The sequence below is a fragment of the Pelobates fuscus genome, chromosome 10 (assembly GCF_036172605.1).
Source record: "Pelobates fuscus isolate aPelFus1 chromosome 10, aPelFus1.pri, whole genome shotgun sequence".
In the NCBI taxonomy this organism is placed as follows: domain Eukaryota; kingdom Metazoa; phylum Chordata; class Amphibia; order Anura; family Pelobatidae; genus Pelobates; species Pelobates fuscus.
The window spans coordinates 10,630,619-10,649,775 of NC_086326.1; the positions used below are offsets into that span (position 1 = coordinate 10,630,619).

Sequence of the window (19,157 nt, forward strand, 5' to 3'; positions counted from 1 at the left end):
ATATATATAAATATTTATACTTTTATACGTCAGTAACATTTTATCTAGGCACTGAGACACCTATTCAGCACTTTCTGTCCTCTGGTTCTACTGTCTCACTCCTAATACACTGTCCTAGATCTTGTCACTCAATAGAAGGGCAAGATCATCACAAGCAAATGCCTCTCCGGTATACTGAAGGCCTGAATATGGAGGCCTCTCCTATATCCTGAAGGCCTGAATATGGAGGCCTGTCCTGTATCCTGAAGGCCTGAATACAGAGGCCTGTCCGGTATCCTGAAGGCCTGAATACGGAAGCCTGTCCTGTATCCTGAAGGTCTGAATACGGAAGCCTGTCCTTTGTCCTTAAGGCCTGAATACGGAGGCCTATCTTGTATCCTGAAGGCCTGAATACGGAATCCTGTCCTGTATCCTGAAGGTCTGAATATGGAGGCCTAACCTGTATCCTGAAGGCCTGTGCTGCATCCTGAATACCGGAATATGGAAGCCTGTCCTGTATTCTGAGGCCTGAATACGGAGGCCTATCCTGTATCCTGAGGCCTGAATATGGAGGCCTGTCCTGTATCCTGAATGCCTGAATAGGGAGGCCTGTCCTGTATCCTGAAGGTCTGAATACGGAGGCCTGTCCTGTATCCTGAAGGCCTGTCCTGCATCCTGAATACCGGAATATGGAAGCCTGTCCTGTATCCTGAGGCCTGAATATGGAGGCCTGTCCTGTATCCTGAATGCCTGAATACGGAGGCCTGTCCTGTATCCTGAATGCCTGAATATGGAGGCCTGTCCTGTATCCTGAAGGCCTGAAAACGGAGGCCTGTCCTGTATCCTGAAGGCATGAAAACGGAGGCCTGTCCTGTATCCTGAAGGCCTGAATATGGAGGCCTGTCCTGTATCCTGAATGCCTGATTATGGAAGCCTGTCCTGTATCCTGAAGGCCTGAAAACGGAGGCCTGTCCTGTATCCTGAAGGCCTGAAAACCGAGGCCTGTCCTGTATCCTGAAGGCCTGAAAACGGAGGCCTGTCCTATATCCTGAAGGTCTGAATATGGAGGCCTGTCCTATATCCTGAAGGTCTGAATATGGAGGCCTGTCATGTATCCTGAAGGCCTGTCCTGTATCCTGACAAATTATGTCCCAGAACAAAACATTTCAATTGACAAGTCCCTAATGAAATTCAAAGGTAGTCTGCTTTTCCAGCAATATATTCCATCTAATTAGTCACAATATGGTGTCAAATTTTAAAAATTATACGAATTCTGTACTGGTTATACATGGGCGTTTTTCATTTACCAAGGGTAGGATATCCAATCCATCTTAATCAGGATGCCCTGATTCTGTTGGTACAAGTGACAAGATTGTGTGGGATCTAATCCTTCCCTTGTGAAATAAGGGATACAAGCTAAGAGTTGATAATTATTAACCAATAAATACTGTAGCGGAATGGACATTTGCAAGCTACTTCTTATTCCCTATATTGGCTGTCCGTACACCCCCCCTATTACAGTACTATGTTTTTATCCTTGTTATTTCATGTGGTTCCTCTTTGGCTGTTCGGGAGACTTCATACGAATTTAATCCATTGGTCTCCTGAACAAGGACCACCCCTGTGTCCCATTAGAATATTATCACCAACCACTTAAGTGCAACACCGCAAGAGAAACAATTAATGAGTGCTTATATTGGGTGGCCGCCATTTCGGATAACCGAACACGTGGCTGAGAGAATGGCAGCCATCTTGTCTCCCGAACGAGGGCAGCGGTACTTTGTCATTGAGTGCCTAGAACTCTTTTCGGCTAGGCACTCGTGAGAACACTGGTAAACTGTCGACTGTTCCTGTTCCCGACCACCTACAGCGTTCGGGAGATATAAACTACCGAACAGGGGGAGCATTTGTACCTTGAAAGCAAGAGACTCCCTTGTATGGTTTTCCCACGGGAGCCCCAACAGAGAACGGCCAGGACACATATTTCACTGAAACTATGTCGGCTAGCGTCTCACGGCTGGCCGGTCAAAACTTCCACACAATGGCATTCCCGTTCTACCAAACCGATCTGAGTGATTCTTGGATATGTTGGTCACTCAGATCGGGGCTATCGGGCAATGTGGGGTTCCCAGTTATGGTTGGGGGTCTTTTGGGGTACAGGATATTTGTGGATTTTTTGTGCTTGAGAGATAATTAAATTAGAGGAGTTTACTCATGCAATTATCTCTCAGGCACAAGGGATCTTGGGATTGAAACCCCTGCATTTTCTGCATGTGAAACCCCTTGCATGGGAGATAGCATAAAAGCCATGCATGTGACAATAAAATTAAGTTAAACCCCCAGAGCTGAGTGTCGTCCAGTTGCTGGGAGGTTGGTGGGAGATCCTTGGATTGTTTTACTTGTTTCTGAGTGTATTTTCGAGTAACCAGCGCACTGGCGGATCCAGAGTCTTATCTCGGGAGGGGCACTCATAGATTATTTAAAGAAACAATCCAGGCACAATAACCGCTACAGTTCTCTGTAGTGCTTATGGTGCCAGGAGTGCCGTAAGAACAGTTTGACAATTTACCTGGGGTCTGCCAGGATAGGGGCTGTAGTAGGAGATAGGGCCTCTAGTAATGTGTGTGTGTGTGTTTGGGAGGCACTGAGAGTGTGAGGGATGCAGGGTGGGAACGGGAGGCAGTGTATGTGGGACAGTGTGTGTATGGGGGTGCAGTGGGAGCACTGTGTGTAGGAGGGGCAGTGTGTGTTTGTGTGAAGGGGTGTAGTGTGTGCATGGGAGTGCAGTGTGTATACGTGGGGTGCTGTGGGAGCACTGTGTGTGTATGGGGCCAGTGTAGTGGGGGCAGTGTGTGTGTAGTTGAAGGAGGGGGCAGAGCAAAACAAATGTTTTTTTTTTTAATTAAAGAAATATTATTTATATCCCCCTCCCTTCTTACCTAGGGAGGGGGATTTTATTACCAATCCCTGGTGGTCCCCGTGGTGAATCCCTGGCGGTTCTAGTGGGGAGTGAACTCTAGCCTGCAGCTCCTGAGGCTAGCGTTCACACTCACGAGAACGGAGCGGTGCCATGGTAACCGAGGCAATTCTCCGTGCTCGCGAGAGGAGACCCGGTGGAGCTGCAGGCTGAGCTCCCAGGTCCCCTCTCCCTCCTCTCTCCATGCCGGGAGATCTCTGATCTTGCCTCTGGTCCATGACGACCCTGCAGAGAGAGCATTGGCTCTCGGGGGGGGGGGCAATTTTTTTACTCACCTGTTTTCCAATGCCGTGCCAGTCTCGCCACAGCTGGCCCGCCTCCATTACTGAGATGATCAATTACCAATCAACATCTCCTCACAGTGAAGCATTTAAGCAATGCATCTCTATGGGGAACGTTAAGCACCGTCTCCACACTGAATGTAGGTGCTGCATATTGTGCAGCACTGAGATAGGAGACACTTTAGTGGCTGTTGGAGTGACTGCCAATAGAGGTGTTACTAGGCAGCAATGTAAACACTGCCTTTTCTCTGAAAAAGCAGAGCTTACATTGAAAAGCCTACAGGGACAGGTTATAGACACCAAAGTCACTAAATTAAGCTGTAGTGTTTCTGGTGACTATAGGGTCCCCTTACGAATTGTATTTTTGACACTGAATATAACTGGCTCGCAATTGTTTTAGCTGGCTCCTTGATTGAAAGCAAATTTGTCAAGCCCTGCCTTAATGTATTGGAAAAAAAGGGGAAAAAAGGAAAACATGGACAAAAATGAAAGAAAGGAAACAAAAAACTAAAAATCAAAGAAAATATTGCAAAAAAGTAAAAAAAGCAGAAAGAAAAAACGAAAGTAAAAAGATGTATATACAGTCCACACCAAATAGGAGGTAAATAGGAGATAATTGACAATGGTTGGACCTCACCTCTGGTTGTGCATCCTAATGTGATTGAAGTCCATGTTAAGTCTGCCCCTGTGGTAATGAAGCCAGGTACTCTTTTGTATGGCGTGTTAAATCTGTTCTATAGAAAAGAATAGTCCCGTGATAGTCAAAGTAGCTGCAAATCTGTCGGGTTTCAACAAACGTTGATGCTGAGGTCACCTGGGCTGCGTGCTCGGTACCGGTTGCATCCCTTCGAAGGGCCTGGGGCAGATTGTTGGGATAACCGGGTAATTTAGGTCAGTTTGGGTTCTAGTAGCCAAAACTAGTGTCCCAAATCGATAGGGGTAAAAAGATTGCTGATCCAGATGTACGTCTGTACATATTTGATAGAGCTATATGTTTAGGGCATATAATCTGTTCCGCTCTGTCAGGTAGTTTGAGCTTACAAATTATGCCTGTGCAGTTCTCTATAAGTAAATATGCCTTTGTCCTATCCGGTTGTGATTTTGGAATCTAAATGTGGTTCCTTTCTTTAAATTTGCTGACTACAAGTGGAGAAATAATAGGATAACGGGAGAGAGGTTGGGTAGGGCTACTGGGTGGTGTGGGAAAAATTCTACTAAGAATGATCACCCGTGATCTAGCCGCCTGCTGGAGGACAGGGACGAGAGAATAATGGGTGGGGTGTAGAGGAAAATACTGTGGATTTGAAAGCCACACTGTGTTCATAGTTCACCTAATATAGGTTGTAATATATGAGTTTGTGTTCTGATAAAGTAATTTTTACCAAGTTAATGAGATGTCTCCATCTAACCAAGGGTCCTAGATTGGGTAGAATATCTTTGGGGTGTCTCAAGTTTTTACTGTTAATTTGTCCATATCTATGCTTTCTTGAAAAAAATTTGCCTATCATTTTAAGTGGAGGGAAATTACGGAGAGGCCCACAATTTGCCAATCACTCTGCGGGTGGCTAGAGCTATGTAAAGGACTGATTTGCTCACCAGAGGTTAAAAACCGTTTAGGCGATATTCCCCTTTCCAGATGCACCAACAGCTACTGTAAGCACCAATCTCCCGAACTAGAACATACAATCCAATTCCCCCAATAACGAGACAACACGTAGTTTTGAGGGTCAAGCAGAATCTGCCTGTACTGGCACATACAGTCTCTTTTATTCCCAATCCACAAACATAGTACAGCCCACAGGTTTTTACAGAACAACCAATCAATCTGTACAATACACACAGACACTCCCACACAAAATCCTCCCCTCTGCCTGTGATATGATTACTGAACACAATAGGTAATCTCATTATCACAGGCAGAGGAATACAGTTTTTACACAATATTTATAACTTCTAAAATAAACATGCCACAAACATAAAACATACATTTTCAGCATGCTTAAAATATACACATACTCAAAAATCAGGGCAATCAGTTCAGGGGTTAAAAAGTTAAGGGAAAGTCCTATTTGACCAAATGAAGCATGGCTTTTCTGTCCAAAACCAGTTCCACAGAGTCTTCTATCCTGGAGATAATTGGGAAGGAATCCAAGTATCTCCAAGGACAGAGGCAAAACTCCATTAGCCACATGGTAGCAACATATAATAAAATACAATATGCCCAAATACTGTATTTAAAGGGCTAAATCTCCCAGGGGCCATAGTCAGCAGGCAAGAGGCGGGCAAACAGCCCCCTCCAAGGACACGTGGCGAGGTCGGTTTCGCCCCAAGCTATGCTAGCTACGAGGTTATTTTAATTTCTCATCAACGAGTCGATGAGTTTTGAAAGCAATTGTGCTCATGGGTCCAACGGGAGAGACCTCCTCAAGATCCAAGATGTAAGGTTGTTATACCCATCGATAGTGGTTTGGTTTTTGGACAGCATCACCAGCAGTGGAAACAGGTGCCTTTTTCTCCACATTGATTCCAGCATAGGTTGGAGCTGAGTCCCTTAAGGCAGGTGGTTTTATTGTTATGGCTGATAAGTGTATATTGCCTTTGCAGATAATTCCAAAAAGATATCTTTATCAAAAGAATAATGATATGGCAGTTAAAATAGCATATAGCTGAAATATAGAATAAAACAAGCAACATAAGATTAACATTTATGAATAAAATCCATAAATATACCGAACCAAATTATGTAATCAAAACACCAAATATATCGTCCAAACATTAAAGACACATGGTTCTAAATCTTATCACTTAAAGGTGAAAACGATGGATTTCACTTATTAAAAGCAGTAAAATCTAGAAATCATTACTGAAAGATAATTGAAGTAGGGAAAGTATCCCCTTTAAAGACACGACTGTGTTAGATACTAGAGTTTTGCTAATTACTTGTGAGTGGTCTTCATATGTCAGCTAATTCCTACTCTGGGTTATTCTCAATAGTGCACCATTAAGTTCTCTATGTCTTTAACCCCTTAAGGACCAAACTTCTGGGATAAAAGGGAATCATGACATGCCACACATGTCATGTGTCCTTAAGGGGTTAAGAACCACTGACCCTACATTGTCAAGAAGGGACATCATTAAAGGTCCAAGAACACTACCCACCAGAGCCAAGTGGAATATTTTATTGACTCTGACTTATGTGAGTTTCAACATTTATCTGTCATCCACTCCACATTTTCCAGACATACTATACCAGTATATTTTGTATTTTTGTAACTTCTCACTTATTGATTGCATTGCTAGTATTGTAAGTTGATTATACTGATTATTATTCTCTTTTTGCTTTGAAATCAGATTGTTCCAGTTAATAATAAAACCAAGTCTGGACGGAGATCTCCTATCCATTGAGAGGTGGATATCCGCCGCTGTGTGAGTGCACAAATAAAGGGATAGATATGTACTTAGGGGTGCAGGACTCTTTATTCTTTCTCTTTAGAATGAGGTCCTTGCTAATTATTTCTCAGACCCACCTGCTGCGAATTGATGACAAGAAAATTGACATTTTTGGTTTCTCTAAATAAATTGTAAGAATCTCAATGTATCAGCACCAATCAGTTTTTATTTTTTTTTATTTATAAAATGTTTTTGAGTAGTGACATGTTAGACAGTGTAGTATTTTGTAGACAGATATGCATATGACGATATAAACTTAAATTATAACTGTAGGCAGCTACTAGAGGTGGAGTTAACCCTCTAATATAGTTATTGCAGTTTCTCAAAAACTGCAATAATTACCATTGCCGGGTTAAAGGGCCACAGACAGTACACCCAGACCACTTCAATGAGCAGAAGTGATCTGGGTGCTTGTAGTGTCCCTTAAAAAAAAAAAGGTAGGTCAGGAGCGATGACGTAGGACGGCAAGCGCTGCACGGGAGCGCGCGTCCTTCCTCGTGGAGATGCTGACGCCCTAAGGGAATGAACCGCTGACTGAACTGCCGTGGGAGAGCCGAAGCCGCACTGAAATCTCACAGTGTACCTGCTGTTCTGGAGTGCCTCAGAGCGCGATTTTTTTTGCAGGAAAGCTCTCTATTTCTACGCAGTCGAGCATGGAGTCGGGCAGGACCTAGAGACCTAGAGACGTGGCGGCAGATATCGAGAACGCCGAATGTGAGGAGATTCTGCTCTGAAGGTCTGATTTCCCCTAATTATAATCAGGAAAACAAAAGTGAGTCAGAGAGGCAGGGTCATGAAATAGAGGGCACGGAGACCTGGCAAAAAAGGGGGGGTCCTGTACGAAAATTTGTGCTGTTTAAAAAAGAAAGGAGGGAGAAATTTCTGCTATAGGTATTAAGACCCACAACCTATGTTACTGGTACAGAGATTCAGTCCACTGAAGCCCTTGGAAAGATATCTATAAAAAAAAGAAAAAAAAAAGAAAAAAAAAAGGAAAAGGGGAAAGGGAAAGGGAAAGGGAAAGGAGGAAAAAGGAAGAGAAAGAAAAAGGGGAAAGAGAGGGATTTTTTTTCCTATATAAAACAAGCCCCACTTTCTCAGCCGAAGTAAATGAACACCTATCTGGTGTAAATGATTGGCTATATTGGCTATATTGGCTATATTGGCTATATTGGCTATATTGGCTATATTGATTGGCTATATTGGCTATATTGGCTATATTGGCTATATTGGCTATATTGATTGGCTATATTGGCTATATTGGCTATATTGATTGGCTATATTGGCTATATTGGCTATATTGGCTATATTGGCTATATTGGCTATATTGATTGGCTATATTGGCTATATTGGCTATATTGATTGGCTATATTGGCTATATTGGCTATATTGATTGGCTATATTGGCTATATTGGCTATATTGATTGGCTATATTGGCTATATTGGCTATATTGGCTATATTGGCTATATTGATTGGCTATATTGGCTATATTGGCTATATTGGCTATATTGGCTATATTGGCTATATTGATTGGCTATATTGGCTATATTGGCTATATTGGCTATATTGGCTATATTGGCTATATTGGCTATATTGATTGGCTATATTGGCTATATTGGCTATATTGATTGGCTATATTGGCTATATTGGCTATATTGATTGGCTATATTGGCTATATTGGCTATATTGGCTATATTGATTGGCTATATTGGCTATATTGGCTATATTGATTGGCTATATTGGCTATATTGGCTATATTGATTGGCTATATTGGCTATATTGGCTATATTGATTGGCTATATTGGCTATATTGGCTATATTGATTGGCTATATTGGCTATATTGGCTATATTGATTGGCTATATTGCTCAAAGATTAAAAGAAAAAGAAAGAGAAGGAGCAGAAGTTGAAAGATTTCCGAAAGACTTTGTAGATAGCTCTTTTTTTTTCTCACCTACAACCAGCATCCCTTGCTAAAAGGCCGAACACAATATACCTGAAGGGATAAGGGAGTGGGAAAGAGAAAAGAAAAGACAAGTTAAAGGGGGAAGGAAGATCTGGAACGTTTTAAAAGTAAAGAGAAGAGAAAGAGCAAAGGAAAGGAAAAAAAAGGCTCAGTGGCTCAGCGGCATTGGCAGAAAGATAAGCGAAGAGAAAGAAAAAGGAAGAGAAGAAGGAACATTCTACGAATAACTGGGTTAAAAGAACTTGGTCTAAGAGATACTATACGGTGTATAACGCTGTTTAGTGCAACAACAAGCGATTCTGAATTAACCCCTTAAGGACCGGACTGTTTTTGCGATGTTGTACATTTGCGACCAGGCATCTGTTTACACTTTTGTGGTGTTTGTGTTTAGCTGTAATTTTCCGCTCTCTCATATACTTTTCCCATACAAATTATATATTGTTTTTTTTAGGACAAAAGGGGCTTTCTTTACATACCATTATTTATATAATCTCATGTAATTTAATTTTTAAAAAATGAAAAAATATGATGAAAAATTGAAAAAAATACATGTTTTTTGACTTTTATGTGAAATATCTTTTACTCATCTACAAAAGCGAATGAAAAAAACTGCTAAATAGATTCAAAATGTTGTCCTGAGTTTAAAAATACCCAGTGTTTCCATGCTTTTTGCTATTTTTTTGCATGTTATAGGGCTATAAGTACAAGTAGGATATTGCGGTTTCAAAACATACATTTTTAAAATGTATCAATAGTGACATTGTAACACTGTTATATGTCATAAATCGCTGAATAACACCCCACATGTACATATTTTTTTTAAAGTAGACAACCCAGGGTATTCAATATGGGGTATGTCCAGTCTTTTTTAGTAGCCACTTAGTCGCAAACACTGGCCAAAGTTAGCATTTATATTTGTTTGTGTGAGAATAAAATTTCGTATAGATATATAATTTTTTTAAAATTTGCATTATTATTTTTACATGTTTAATGTAATTTAAATTACTTATTATTTGTATTTTATAATAATATATATATATACAGTATATATAGTTATTATATATATTATATATATACACGTGTGTAATTTAATTATAAGTGTATTTTTATATTAATCTATGTACATATTAATATAAATACACTTAGCATGACATTATATATATATGATATATAGACATATATTATATAGATATAATATGTATATATATCATATATATATACACATATATAATTATTATTATTTTTTTAATTAACATTAACTTTTTTTTTTTTTTATATTTTACAGTTGCAGGGAGACTGCCTGTCAGTACAGGCAGTCCCCCTGCAGGCAGACACATGGACACCTATTGTGACCATGTGGTCGCCCTGTTGAGCGATCACATTGCCACAGGGGTCCTAATCCGCCATGGGGAGACTGTCTGGGCTGCAGGCAGTCTCCCCACACCGGGAGCACCGCCGATCGCCGCCGGGGGAACGATGGCGATCGGGTAAGTACATCTTAAACTTAGGACGGTTCAGGACCGTCCTCCGTCCTTAAGGGGTTAAAAAGGACCAAGAGGTTTTTTTATTTATTTATTGAATTTTTTTTGCTATGTCATCAAAGAAAGGTCAAGATAATAAACAGCCTACGAAGAGAGACAGAGAAAAGAAACAAGAAAGCAAGACTGATAGGCGGCTTTCCTTCCCAGCTCCGTTGCTTACTCAGAAACAGGAAATAGACCATCAGAATGCATCTGACTCCTCATCCCATTCATTTAAAGAATCTGATAATTTGTCTCCAAAGAGTCCACTAAAAAGAAAATTGTCCTCTAAAGAATATAGCTCCGAAGAATTACATAGTTATCTAGAGTCCTGCTTTGAACGTCAATTAGATAAGATTAAAAATGAAATTCATGATCATGAAGGTTTTAAGGAATTCAAAATGGAGTTATCACAGCTGGAAAAAAAATGTAAGTTGAATGAAGAAAAATTAGAAGCTTTGGAATTCCAGCAAGTCTCTGCAGAAGACAATATGAGAAAAGCAAACCAAAAAATAGCTGAATTGGAACTCAAGATTGCAGATCTTGAAGATCGATCTCGGCGTAATAATCTAAGAATTCGTGGTATCCCAGAATCTATTAACAATGATATATTGCAAGATCACATAATGGAGCTCTTTGTGCAATTAGGCATTCAAACGACAAATCCTCTGAATTTTCTGGAAAGATGCCATAGAATTAGGAAACCAGATTTTGTGGCGCGAAGTGAACCTAGAGACGTAATGATTTGCTGCTCGACATATAAAATGAAAGAACAAGTCTTAAAAGCAGTTAGACTTATTAGGCTGAATGACCCATACACTAATATTATGATTTTTCCAGATATCTCATATTATACTAGGGCTAAAAGAAAACCGTTTGCACTATATACAAAGATTTTACGCCAGAAGAATATTCGATACTCTTGGCGGTATCCCTGCAAAATAATAATTTCTTATGAAGCAAAGACACATTATTTTTCAGATGTTACGGCAATTTCAAAATGGTTTACAGAGCAGAACTTCGATCTGATTGATTCAGTGGAGGGAGAAAAAGGATGAAGGAGAGAAGATATATAACACAATATAAATGGATATAATCTATAATTTTCTTTTTTCTTTTTTTTTCTTCTCCATTTCCTCGCTGGTTGAGGAAGATATCTATAGACGGCTTAATACTACTGATGTAGATTAATTTAGAAATAAACAAATATGTTTAAATGTCTATCTGTTCCTGTCCAAATCTGAGATGATTAAATTGCGTATACGCAGAAGTAAGCTCACACTGACACATGGAGTTCAGGTTAAAAGCACTTCAGAAAATTTAATGCCATCTGGTTTGAAAACAGTTATGCAGACCTTTTTAAAGGCAAAATGACATCATCATTGAATATCAGATAATAACAAATAAACATCATTAATTGGATTAAATGTTATGTGACTATATCAGTGTCCACCCATCAATATTATTAATTGGCTCAAAAACTAAGTGGTTAGCTCCGTGTCCACCCACCAAGAGGTGGTATTGTTTTGGACACGGGTGGGGACAAGGGGGTCCTGAGCGTCATTTTACACGGTCGGTGATGTCAATCTTGTGGTCAGGTGCAAGGTTCTTTTATGAATAGAACATTTCATTAGTACAGTGTTCTCATGGCCTTGGCTCTGGCCTTGGTTATACTTTGTTGCATGTTACAGGAGATTCAATAATTCCGGAGTCAGCTATGTCTTTATTGAAAATACAGTCTCTGTTCATTGTATTAAATGTTGCTGGGAAATTCTGTCATGTAATGTAGTTTAAGATGGAGAATCTGTCAGGTAATGAGGACAAAATGGAGGGTTTGTTACAGTGTGAGGTTAAAATGGAGTTAGTACAATAATTCAGTACAAGTTCAATAAAGATTTTTTAATAATTCTACATCACTACAAGGAAAAAGACGAGAGGCAGAATTGATAAAAAAAAAAAAAAAAAAAAAAGATATAATTTATAAAAAGTTTAATTGGAAAGCCTTGAGTCTATGAACATCTGCAGTGACTTTCAATATTGGACACTTTATCACTAATGTAATTAGGAGGGATAATGTTTATTGAAGGATCTAATGAAGTATAGATATATCATAATAAGTATTTGTACACAAAATTAGAATTAGATAATTGTTTAAATTAGGTCACTAAATAATACAAATTTTGGATCACTTAAAAGAAATAGAGAAGAGCATGATGTATAGTAAAGGGAAAGGGAAGAAAGGGGAAAAAGAGTAAAAATAAAAGGAAAGGAAAGGGAAATAGGTATTCACTGGTTGATTAATGTTTTTTTTTTTTCACACTATGCCGAGAGTACAAGTTATTGAAAAATTATCACATACGAAGACGGATCACAAGGATCACAAGATATTGATAATGGTTTATAGATAAAACTTAAACTATATTGATAGCAGATTAGGCTCATAGGGTTTTTTTTTTTTCTTCTTCTTTTTTTTTTTTCTCTTTTCTTTAATGATGACTTATGCTAACTAGATAACCAGGATTGTTTATTTGATAATTTCATGACTAAAGGCAATATAATACGATTGAAAATATTCAAAATAGTGATCCCAAATAGGATCTATTTGGAGGTTCTGTGAAAGAGGGTTTATTACAGGACCATCCACACTTCCTTTAAGGGATGTTTATTTTATATTTAGTGTTTTTTTGTAAATGTTTTGTGTTGTTTGGTATGTCACAAGTTGACCCAGTCTGCTATGAAATATGTAACTCAATTAAATAAGCTAGAAGCAGAGAAAGAAAGAGAAACCCACTCTGCGGAGACCTTAGGCCTAAAAGGACAGCATAAAAGAAATAAAGATAATAGAATATGGAAAGAGAAGGAAAAAGTAGGATGAGAAATATATGATTAGCGTTGTTTCGATTAACGCGCAGGGCCTGAATTCTCCACGAAAAAGGAGACTATTATTTGAACGCGTAAAAAGAGAAAATGCACAAGTTGTCGGAATACAAGAGACTCATTGGCGGGGAGACGATAAGACAAAATTCAGTTGCAAAGACTTTCCTATCTCAGTCTGCTCCTCGTTTAAAGATAAAAAAAAGAGGGGAGTAGCCATTTTTTCCCCTCAGTATTAAATATCTCTATAAAGCACGTGAAAACTGATAAGACAGGTAGATGGACCATTCTCATATGTACAATAGAAGATCAGTTATATACAATTGCGAATATTTATGCCCCAAATACTTCTCAGATTCAGTTTTTGTATAAATTCTTTGCACAATTAGAAAAAATTAAGCAAGGACGCACTATAGTTATGGGCGATTTTAATTTGGTAATTGACCCTAATTTAGACAGAAGCTCTGAAAAGATTAAAAACCCTTCGAGGAATGCTATTAATTTGGCAAAAAAAAATCGTAATATAATCCAAAATGAAGCGCTTTAGGATTGTTGGAGGATTTTTCATCCTTCAGAGAAAGATTTTACGTGTTTTAGTAAGATGCACTGCTCATATTCAAGAATAGATTTTATATTTGGAGATCGTAGCTTATTAGAACATGTGCAATCTACGAATATAATTACGGTCACTTGGTCCGACCATAATTTGGTCAAAGTACAATTAAAGAACAATATTATAAAACAAAGACCGGATTGAAAACTAAATAATAAGGTATTAATCTCTAAAATGAATAGGGAACAGATTGCCCAGGCGATAGACATGTATTGGATGGATAATGACAATAATGAAGTGTCTGCTGATATAAAATGGTGCGCATTTAAAAGCATTATTAGGGGTCATCTAATTAGCCTAGAAGCCAAAGATAAGAAAAACAGACAGGAATCCTTGTCCAGTCTATATATTGAATTGGGTGAATGTTATAAAAAAAACACCGCTGCTCCTGTAAGAACAATGTCGAACCAAATTAGGATTATAGAAAATAAAATTCATGAAATCTTGATATCTAGAATAAACAGAAATCTACAGATTATGAGGATGAACTATTACTATAGGGGGAATAAGGCGGATAAGATCCTTACAAATAAAGTTAAAAATCAACAAAAAAATAAATGAATCACAAAAATAAAACAGGGAAATGAAACCATACTAGATCCTAAGAAAATAGGAGCAGTATTTAGAGATTATTATTACAATCTATATAACTTATCGGTGACATCATCCCAAGAGGATATAAACAACTATTTCTTGAACATTCATATCCCTAGACTTAATGAGTCACAATTAGACCAACTAAATGCAGAGATATCACTACAAGAAGTTATGGACTCTATTGATACCATGAAAAAAATAAAGCGCCGGGTCCAGATGGGTTCACAGATTCTTTTTTAAAAATATATAAGGCTAGTCTGGCCCAGGGGCTGGTAGAATGCTATAATTTAGCGATTAATACTGGCAAATTACCTAAGGAAATGCTGGTAGCTAATATTACTCCTATTTTTAAAAAAAAAAAAAAAATCCAGAAGAAATAACTAACTATCGTCCAATTGCCTTATTAAATAATGATTACAAAATTTATGCCTCAATCATTGCTAAAAGAATTAAGAATATAATTTCTTTCCTGATTGCAGACGATCAGGTGGGTTTTATACCAGGTAGGGTGTCCTCCAATCATATTAGGAGGATACTAAATATATTTACTAAGATCCATGAGAATAAAACCCCTTTCTTAACGATGGCTTTAGATGGAGAAAAGGCATTTGATAGGGTTGGCTGGAATTTTATGCAATCAACTCTAAAAGCTTTTGGATTTTCAGGCCAGATTCTTTCGGCGATAATGGCCTGTTACTCTTCACCTTCCAGTAGGATAGTAGGAGGGGGGATCAAGTCAGAATGGTTTATGTTATCAAATGGTACTCGTCAAGGATGCCCTCTCTCCCCACTATTGTACATCTTAAGTGCTGAACCCCTGGCATATGAAATACGTAAAAACACGGATATAACAGGGTTTAAAAAGAGAGATAAAGACTTTAAGATAAGCCAATATGCTGATGATACTTTGTTAACCCTTACCAACCCAATCAAGTCAGTTCCAGCTGCAATGCAAGTAATTGAAAGATACAGCTACTTGTCAAATTATAAACTTAATGTTCAAAAAACAATGGTATTACCCTTTTATATGGATGAAAAAGACCTGCAACATTTAAAAGAATATTTTGCTTTTAAATGGGAAAAAACACAGTTGATGCATACTCTTCCTTTAATTAAGCAGCATTTCTTTTCTTACAAGACTGGTTTAAAATAGAAGGCGCAGATATTGCAGACCCATATAACAACGAAAGACTAATGTGGCCTACAAGAAATAATAGCAGAACCAACAACATAAGATGCATGATGGATAATTTGATAACTAGACCCCTCTTAAAGTTTTGGTCCCACCTTAAAAATCAATTAGATCTGAAAAATAAAGTTTTACCCACTCTGACGTTTAAAAATTTAGAAATATGGATGGAAAATATGGATACGTCCGAATGGACTAGACGTGGTATTAAAAAACTAGCTGATTTATTAGTAGATGGGAAGATTATTCCCTTTGCTGAGATACGAAGTGCCTATGGTATCTCCTATTTACAAGCGTTTAATTATATTAGGATTAAGAGCTTTTTGCAAAGTCCCCTCGTTAGTAATATGAGTTCTTTATCATTATACAAATTAAATGCTCTGATAGGATCGGAGAAAGATACTAAAATACTAACTAGATGTGTTGAGGTTATGCAAAGCATAAAAGGACCGGTGTATCCTATAGCTAAAAGCAAATGGGAAAGAGATTTATTAATAAAATTTGACATAAACGAATGGTACAAGGCTTTACAATCAGTTTATTCTACGATACATTGTTTAAATATTAGGGAAGCACATTTTAAAATACTTAATAGATGGTACATGACCCCCAATAAGATCCAGACATTTTCAAAGACAGAGACATCTAGATGCTGGAGATGTGGAAATGAGGGAGCAAATAAATTGCATATATGGTGGGATTACCCACCAATCAAGGAAGCATGGGTTCAATTTCTGGGTCATATAAACAAATTGCTGGATACTACCTGTATCTGGACCCCAGACAACTTGCTTCTACATTTAAACGTTCCGCAATTAACTAAAGACAAGAAAGACCTGTTGATTCAGGCTTTGATGGCCTTTAAGATGTCTATTGCAAAGAACTGGAAGAAGACAACAATTGACTCATGGCCGCAAATTAAGGCATCTATTATTATGCAGTGTAAAATGGAAAGGGGAATAGCCTTCAATTTAAGTATTAATATTTCCCAATATCAGATTTGGGATGATTGGATAAAGGTTCTTGAGAATTAAATACTGGAAAGCATATTGTGTAATAATTAGAAATCTCTGAAGAAGTGGGAACTTAATCTAATTTTATGTATTTTGAGTGCAGAGTTGAATGAGTCAATGAGTCAACTATGTTATATGTTTGTTAGTCTATATGTATTTGTTTATCTATTGTATCTACTTTGTATTGTATCTACTTTGTATGTATTGTACAAAATAAAAGAAAATAATAATAAATAAATTATAAAAGAAAAAAAAGAAAAAGAGAAGAAGGGTAAAAAAAAAGGCAGGTAGGTAGGTTACAGTGGGGCAAAAGAACAGAAAGTGCGTAGATTCCTCTTCATTATCCAGAGAGATCTCTATGTCTGTATATCTCGCTTTGTGTCTGTATCTATTTTCCTAGAGAATTAAGTGTAAATTAACCCAGCTTAATATAGATTTTTTTCCCATTCAAAGGGAATCCTTGCTGCTACTGGGACTCTGAAGTACTTGAGACCCAGTCACCGAAGGCTAACTGGGGTCTCTGAGGATCTTTTCTACAGGACCAATACATTGCACTTGGGGCTGTGAAGTCTAGCTCTTTCGTAACACAGTGAAGCCATCCAACAGGTCCAAAATATCTGTTCCTGGGATTCATGAACAAATAATAATAATAAAAAAAAAATACACACTGATCCCAATAGAACTTACATATAATACTATATTTACACCCCTTTGGCGGCACACTCAATCCAATAGTTATAACCAAATCATACAAGGAATCAGACAGGCACTTATATAATACAATAAATATATTATACAATAAAATATTAATAAAGAGGTGGTGAAGACGATTACTAGCCGAAAATATGTCCCCTGCCTACAGAAACTGGAATATGCAAATCTACCAGAATATACAAATTACCAAGTATTGCTATTCAGGTATTGCACATAAGAGTTGCAACCAACAGGTGGCGCTGCACATAACTGTTGCAAGATCTTCACAACCGACAGATGGCACTTTACAGGCTTGCAAGACTGTTAACAACCAACAGGTGGCACTGCACAGGCTCTAAGTATCTAATGCTCCCAGGGATGGTGACTAACATCACAATAGCAAGCAGATGGCAGAGATTAGCATCAATTTCGATACAGAAGGTTACACAGTCTCTTTACTGCCTCCACAAGTAAAGCAACAATGTAGCCAGCAGATACAATGACAGATCGTCTTAAGAATGGCTCAGTGAACGGGCTCAGCTGGCAGCCAGCACACACAATACAGTTAGCCCATTACAGTCACATGGGCTGCATGCTTGCAGTCTGATGCCTTCATTGTGAATGTGTGTTGCCTCTCACTGCCTTGTGAAATTCCTTCAAAGCAGACATCGGGGAGCATTACCTGTCATGTGACGGAGCGCATGGATGCTGCATCCACTGGAATTGGCTTTCACAACGTGTAGTTCACTCACAGGAAAGACCCGTGTTTGAAGACAAGGACAGAAATCACATGACTGCACACGAAGCCTCGTCTGTCATCTTTGATTTGGCAAAGAGCCCAGAATGCAAACTGGCAGAGATATTTACTAAACTTTGAATTGTGGCTAATTAAAGATGAATTCACAGAATATTGTAAAAAGGGCTACTCTAAAAAAAATTAAAACATATTTTGGTTGTTTTAACCCTTGCTGTTATGGCTCCCCTGAGATCTATACCAGATAATGTTAAATCTGTACATAAAAAGTATCCATCGTCAGGACACGTAGCTAGCTCTGTGATCTCCTCCTCTGTGTCACCCTCAGTCGTCCTCCTACTGTGAGGGCTGCAGGGAGAACTTGGCCTTGGCTCTGTGTCACTCTCAGTCCTCCTCCTAATGTGAGCGCTGCAGGGAGAACTTGGCCTTGGCTCGGTGTCACCCTCAGTCGTCCTCCTACTGTGAGGGCTGCAGGGAGAACTTGGCCTTGGCTCTGTGTCACTCTCAGTCCTCCTCCTACTGTGAGGGCTGCAGGGAGAACTTGGCCTTGGCTCTGTGTCACTCTCAGTTCTCCTCCTACTGTGAGGGCTGCAGGGAGAACTTGGCCTTGGCTCTGTGTCACTCTCAGTCCTCCTCCTACTGTGAGGGCTGCAGGGAGAACTTGGCCTTGGCTCTGTGTCACTCTCAGTCCTCCTCCTAATGTGAGCGCTGCAGGCAGGGCCGGATTAACATAGGGGCTGATGGAGCTGCAGCTCCAGGCCCAGGCCCATGGAATAGGCCCATTGGTTTAAAAAAAAAAAAAAAAAATTTTTTTTTTTTACATTTTTTTTTTTTTTTTTACACACTACTCTTAGGGTTGCCAGATATTTCTCATGTATTTCTTAGGCTTTCCAGGTATTTCTCAGAAGTATTTCTCAGGTATTTGAGGCTGCCAAGCTGGTGCCGGTATTGCAGTAATACCGGCAACACAAATGTCTGTCTCAGTATAAACATAGATTATTCTGCAATACCAGCGCCGGCCAGTAGGGGTCGCTGTTTGTGTGGAGAGAGGCAGTGATAAGAAGTTACGGCATCTCCCTCCCTGCCTCTCTCTACTCACTGATCCGCGGGGGAGCAGCTCTGCACAGAGTGTCCAGACAGCAGCTCCGAGACATGGGGACGCTGATACATTGGGACACTGGGGAACATGGGGACCCTGAGCATGGACGTCCGCAGGAATTTTTCCGTGGGGGGGGGGGGCATAATTGTAAT

The 19,157-nt window shown here is 38.9% G+C and overlaps 1 protein-coding gene across 1 annotated transcript in view; it reads right to left on the reverse strand.

Annotated features, from left to right (window-relative positions):
* The window catches only part of ITPRIP (inositol 1,4,5-trisphosphate receptor interacting protein), a 40,721-nt gene extending 22,815 nt beyond the window's left edge, over nucleotides 1–17,906 (reverse strand). Inside the window, exon 1 of the mRNA XM_063434136.1 lies at nucleotides 17,835–17,906. Coding sequence (XP_063290206.1) covers nucleotides 17,835–17,866 — 32 coding nt within the window. The 5' untranslated portion in view covers nucleotides 17,867–17,906. The remainder of the gene's footprint in view (nucleotides 1–17,834) is intronic.
* Between the last annotated feature and the right edge of the window lie 1,251 nt (nucleotides 17,907–19,157).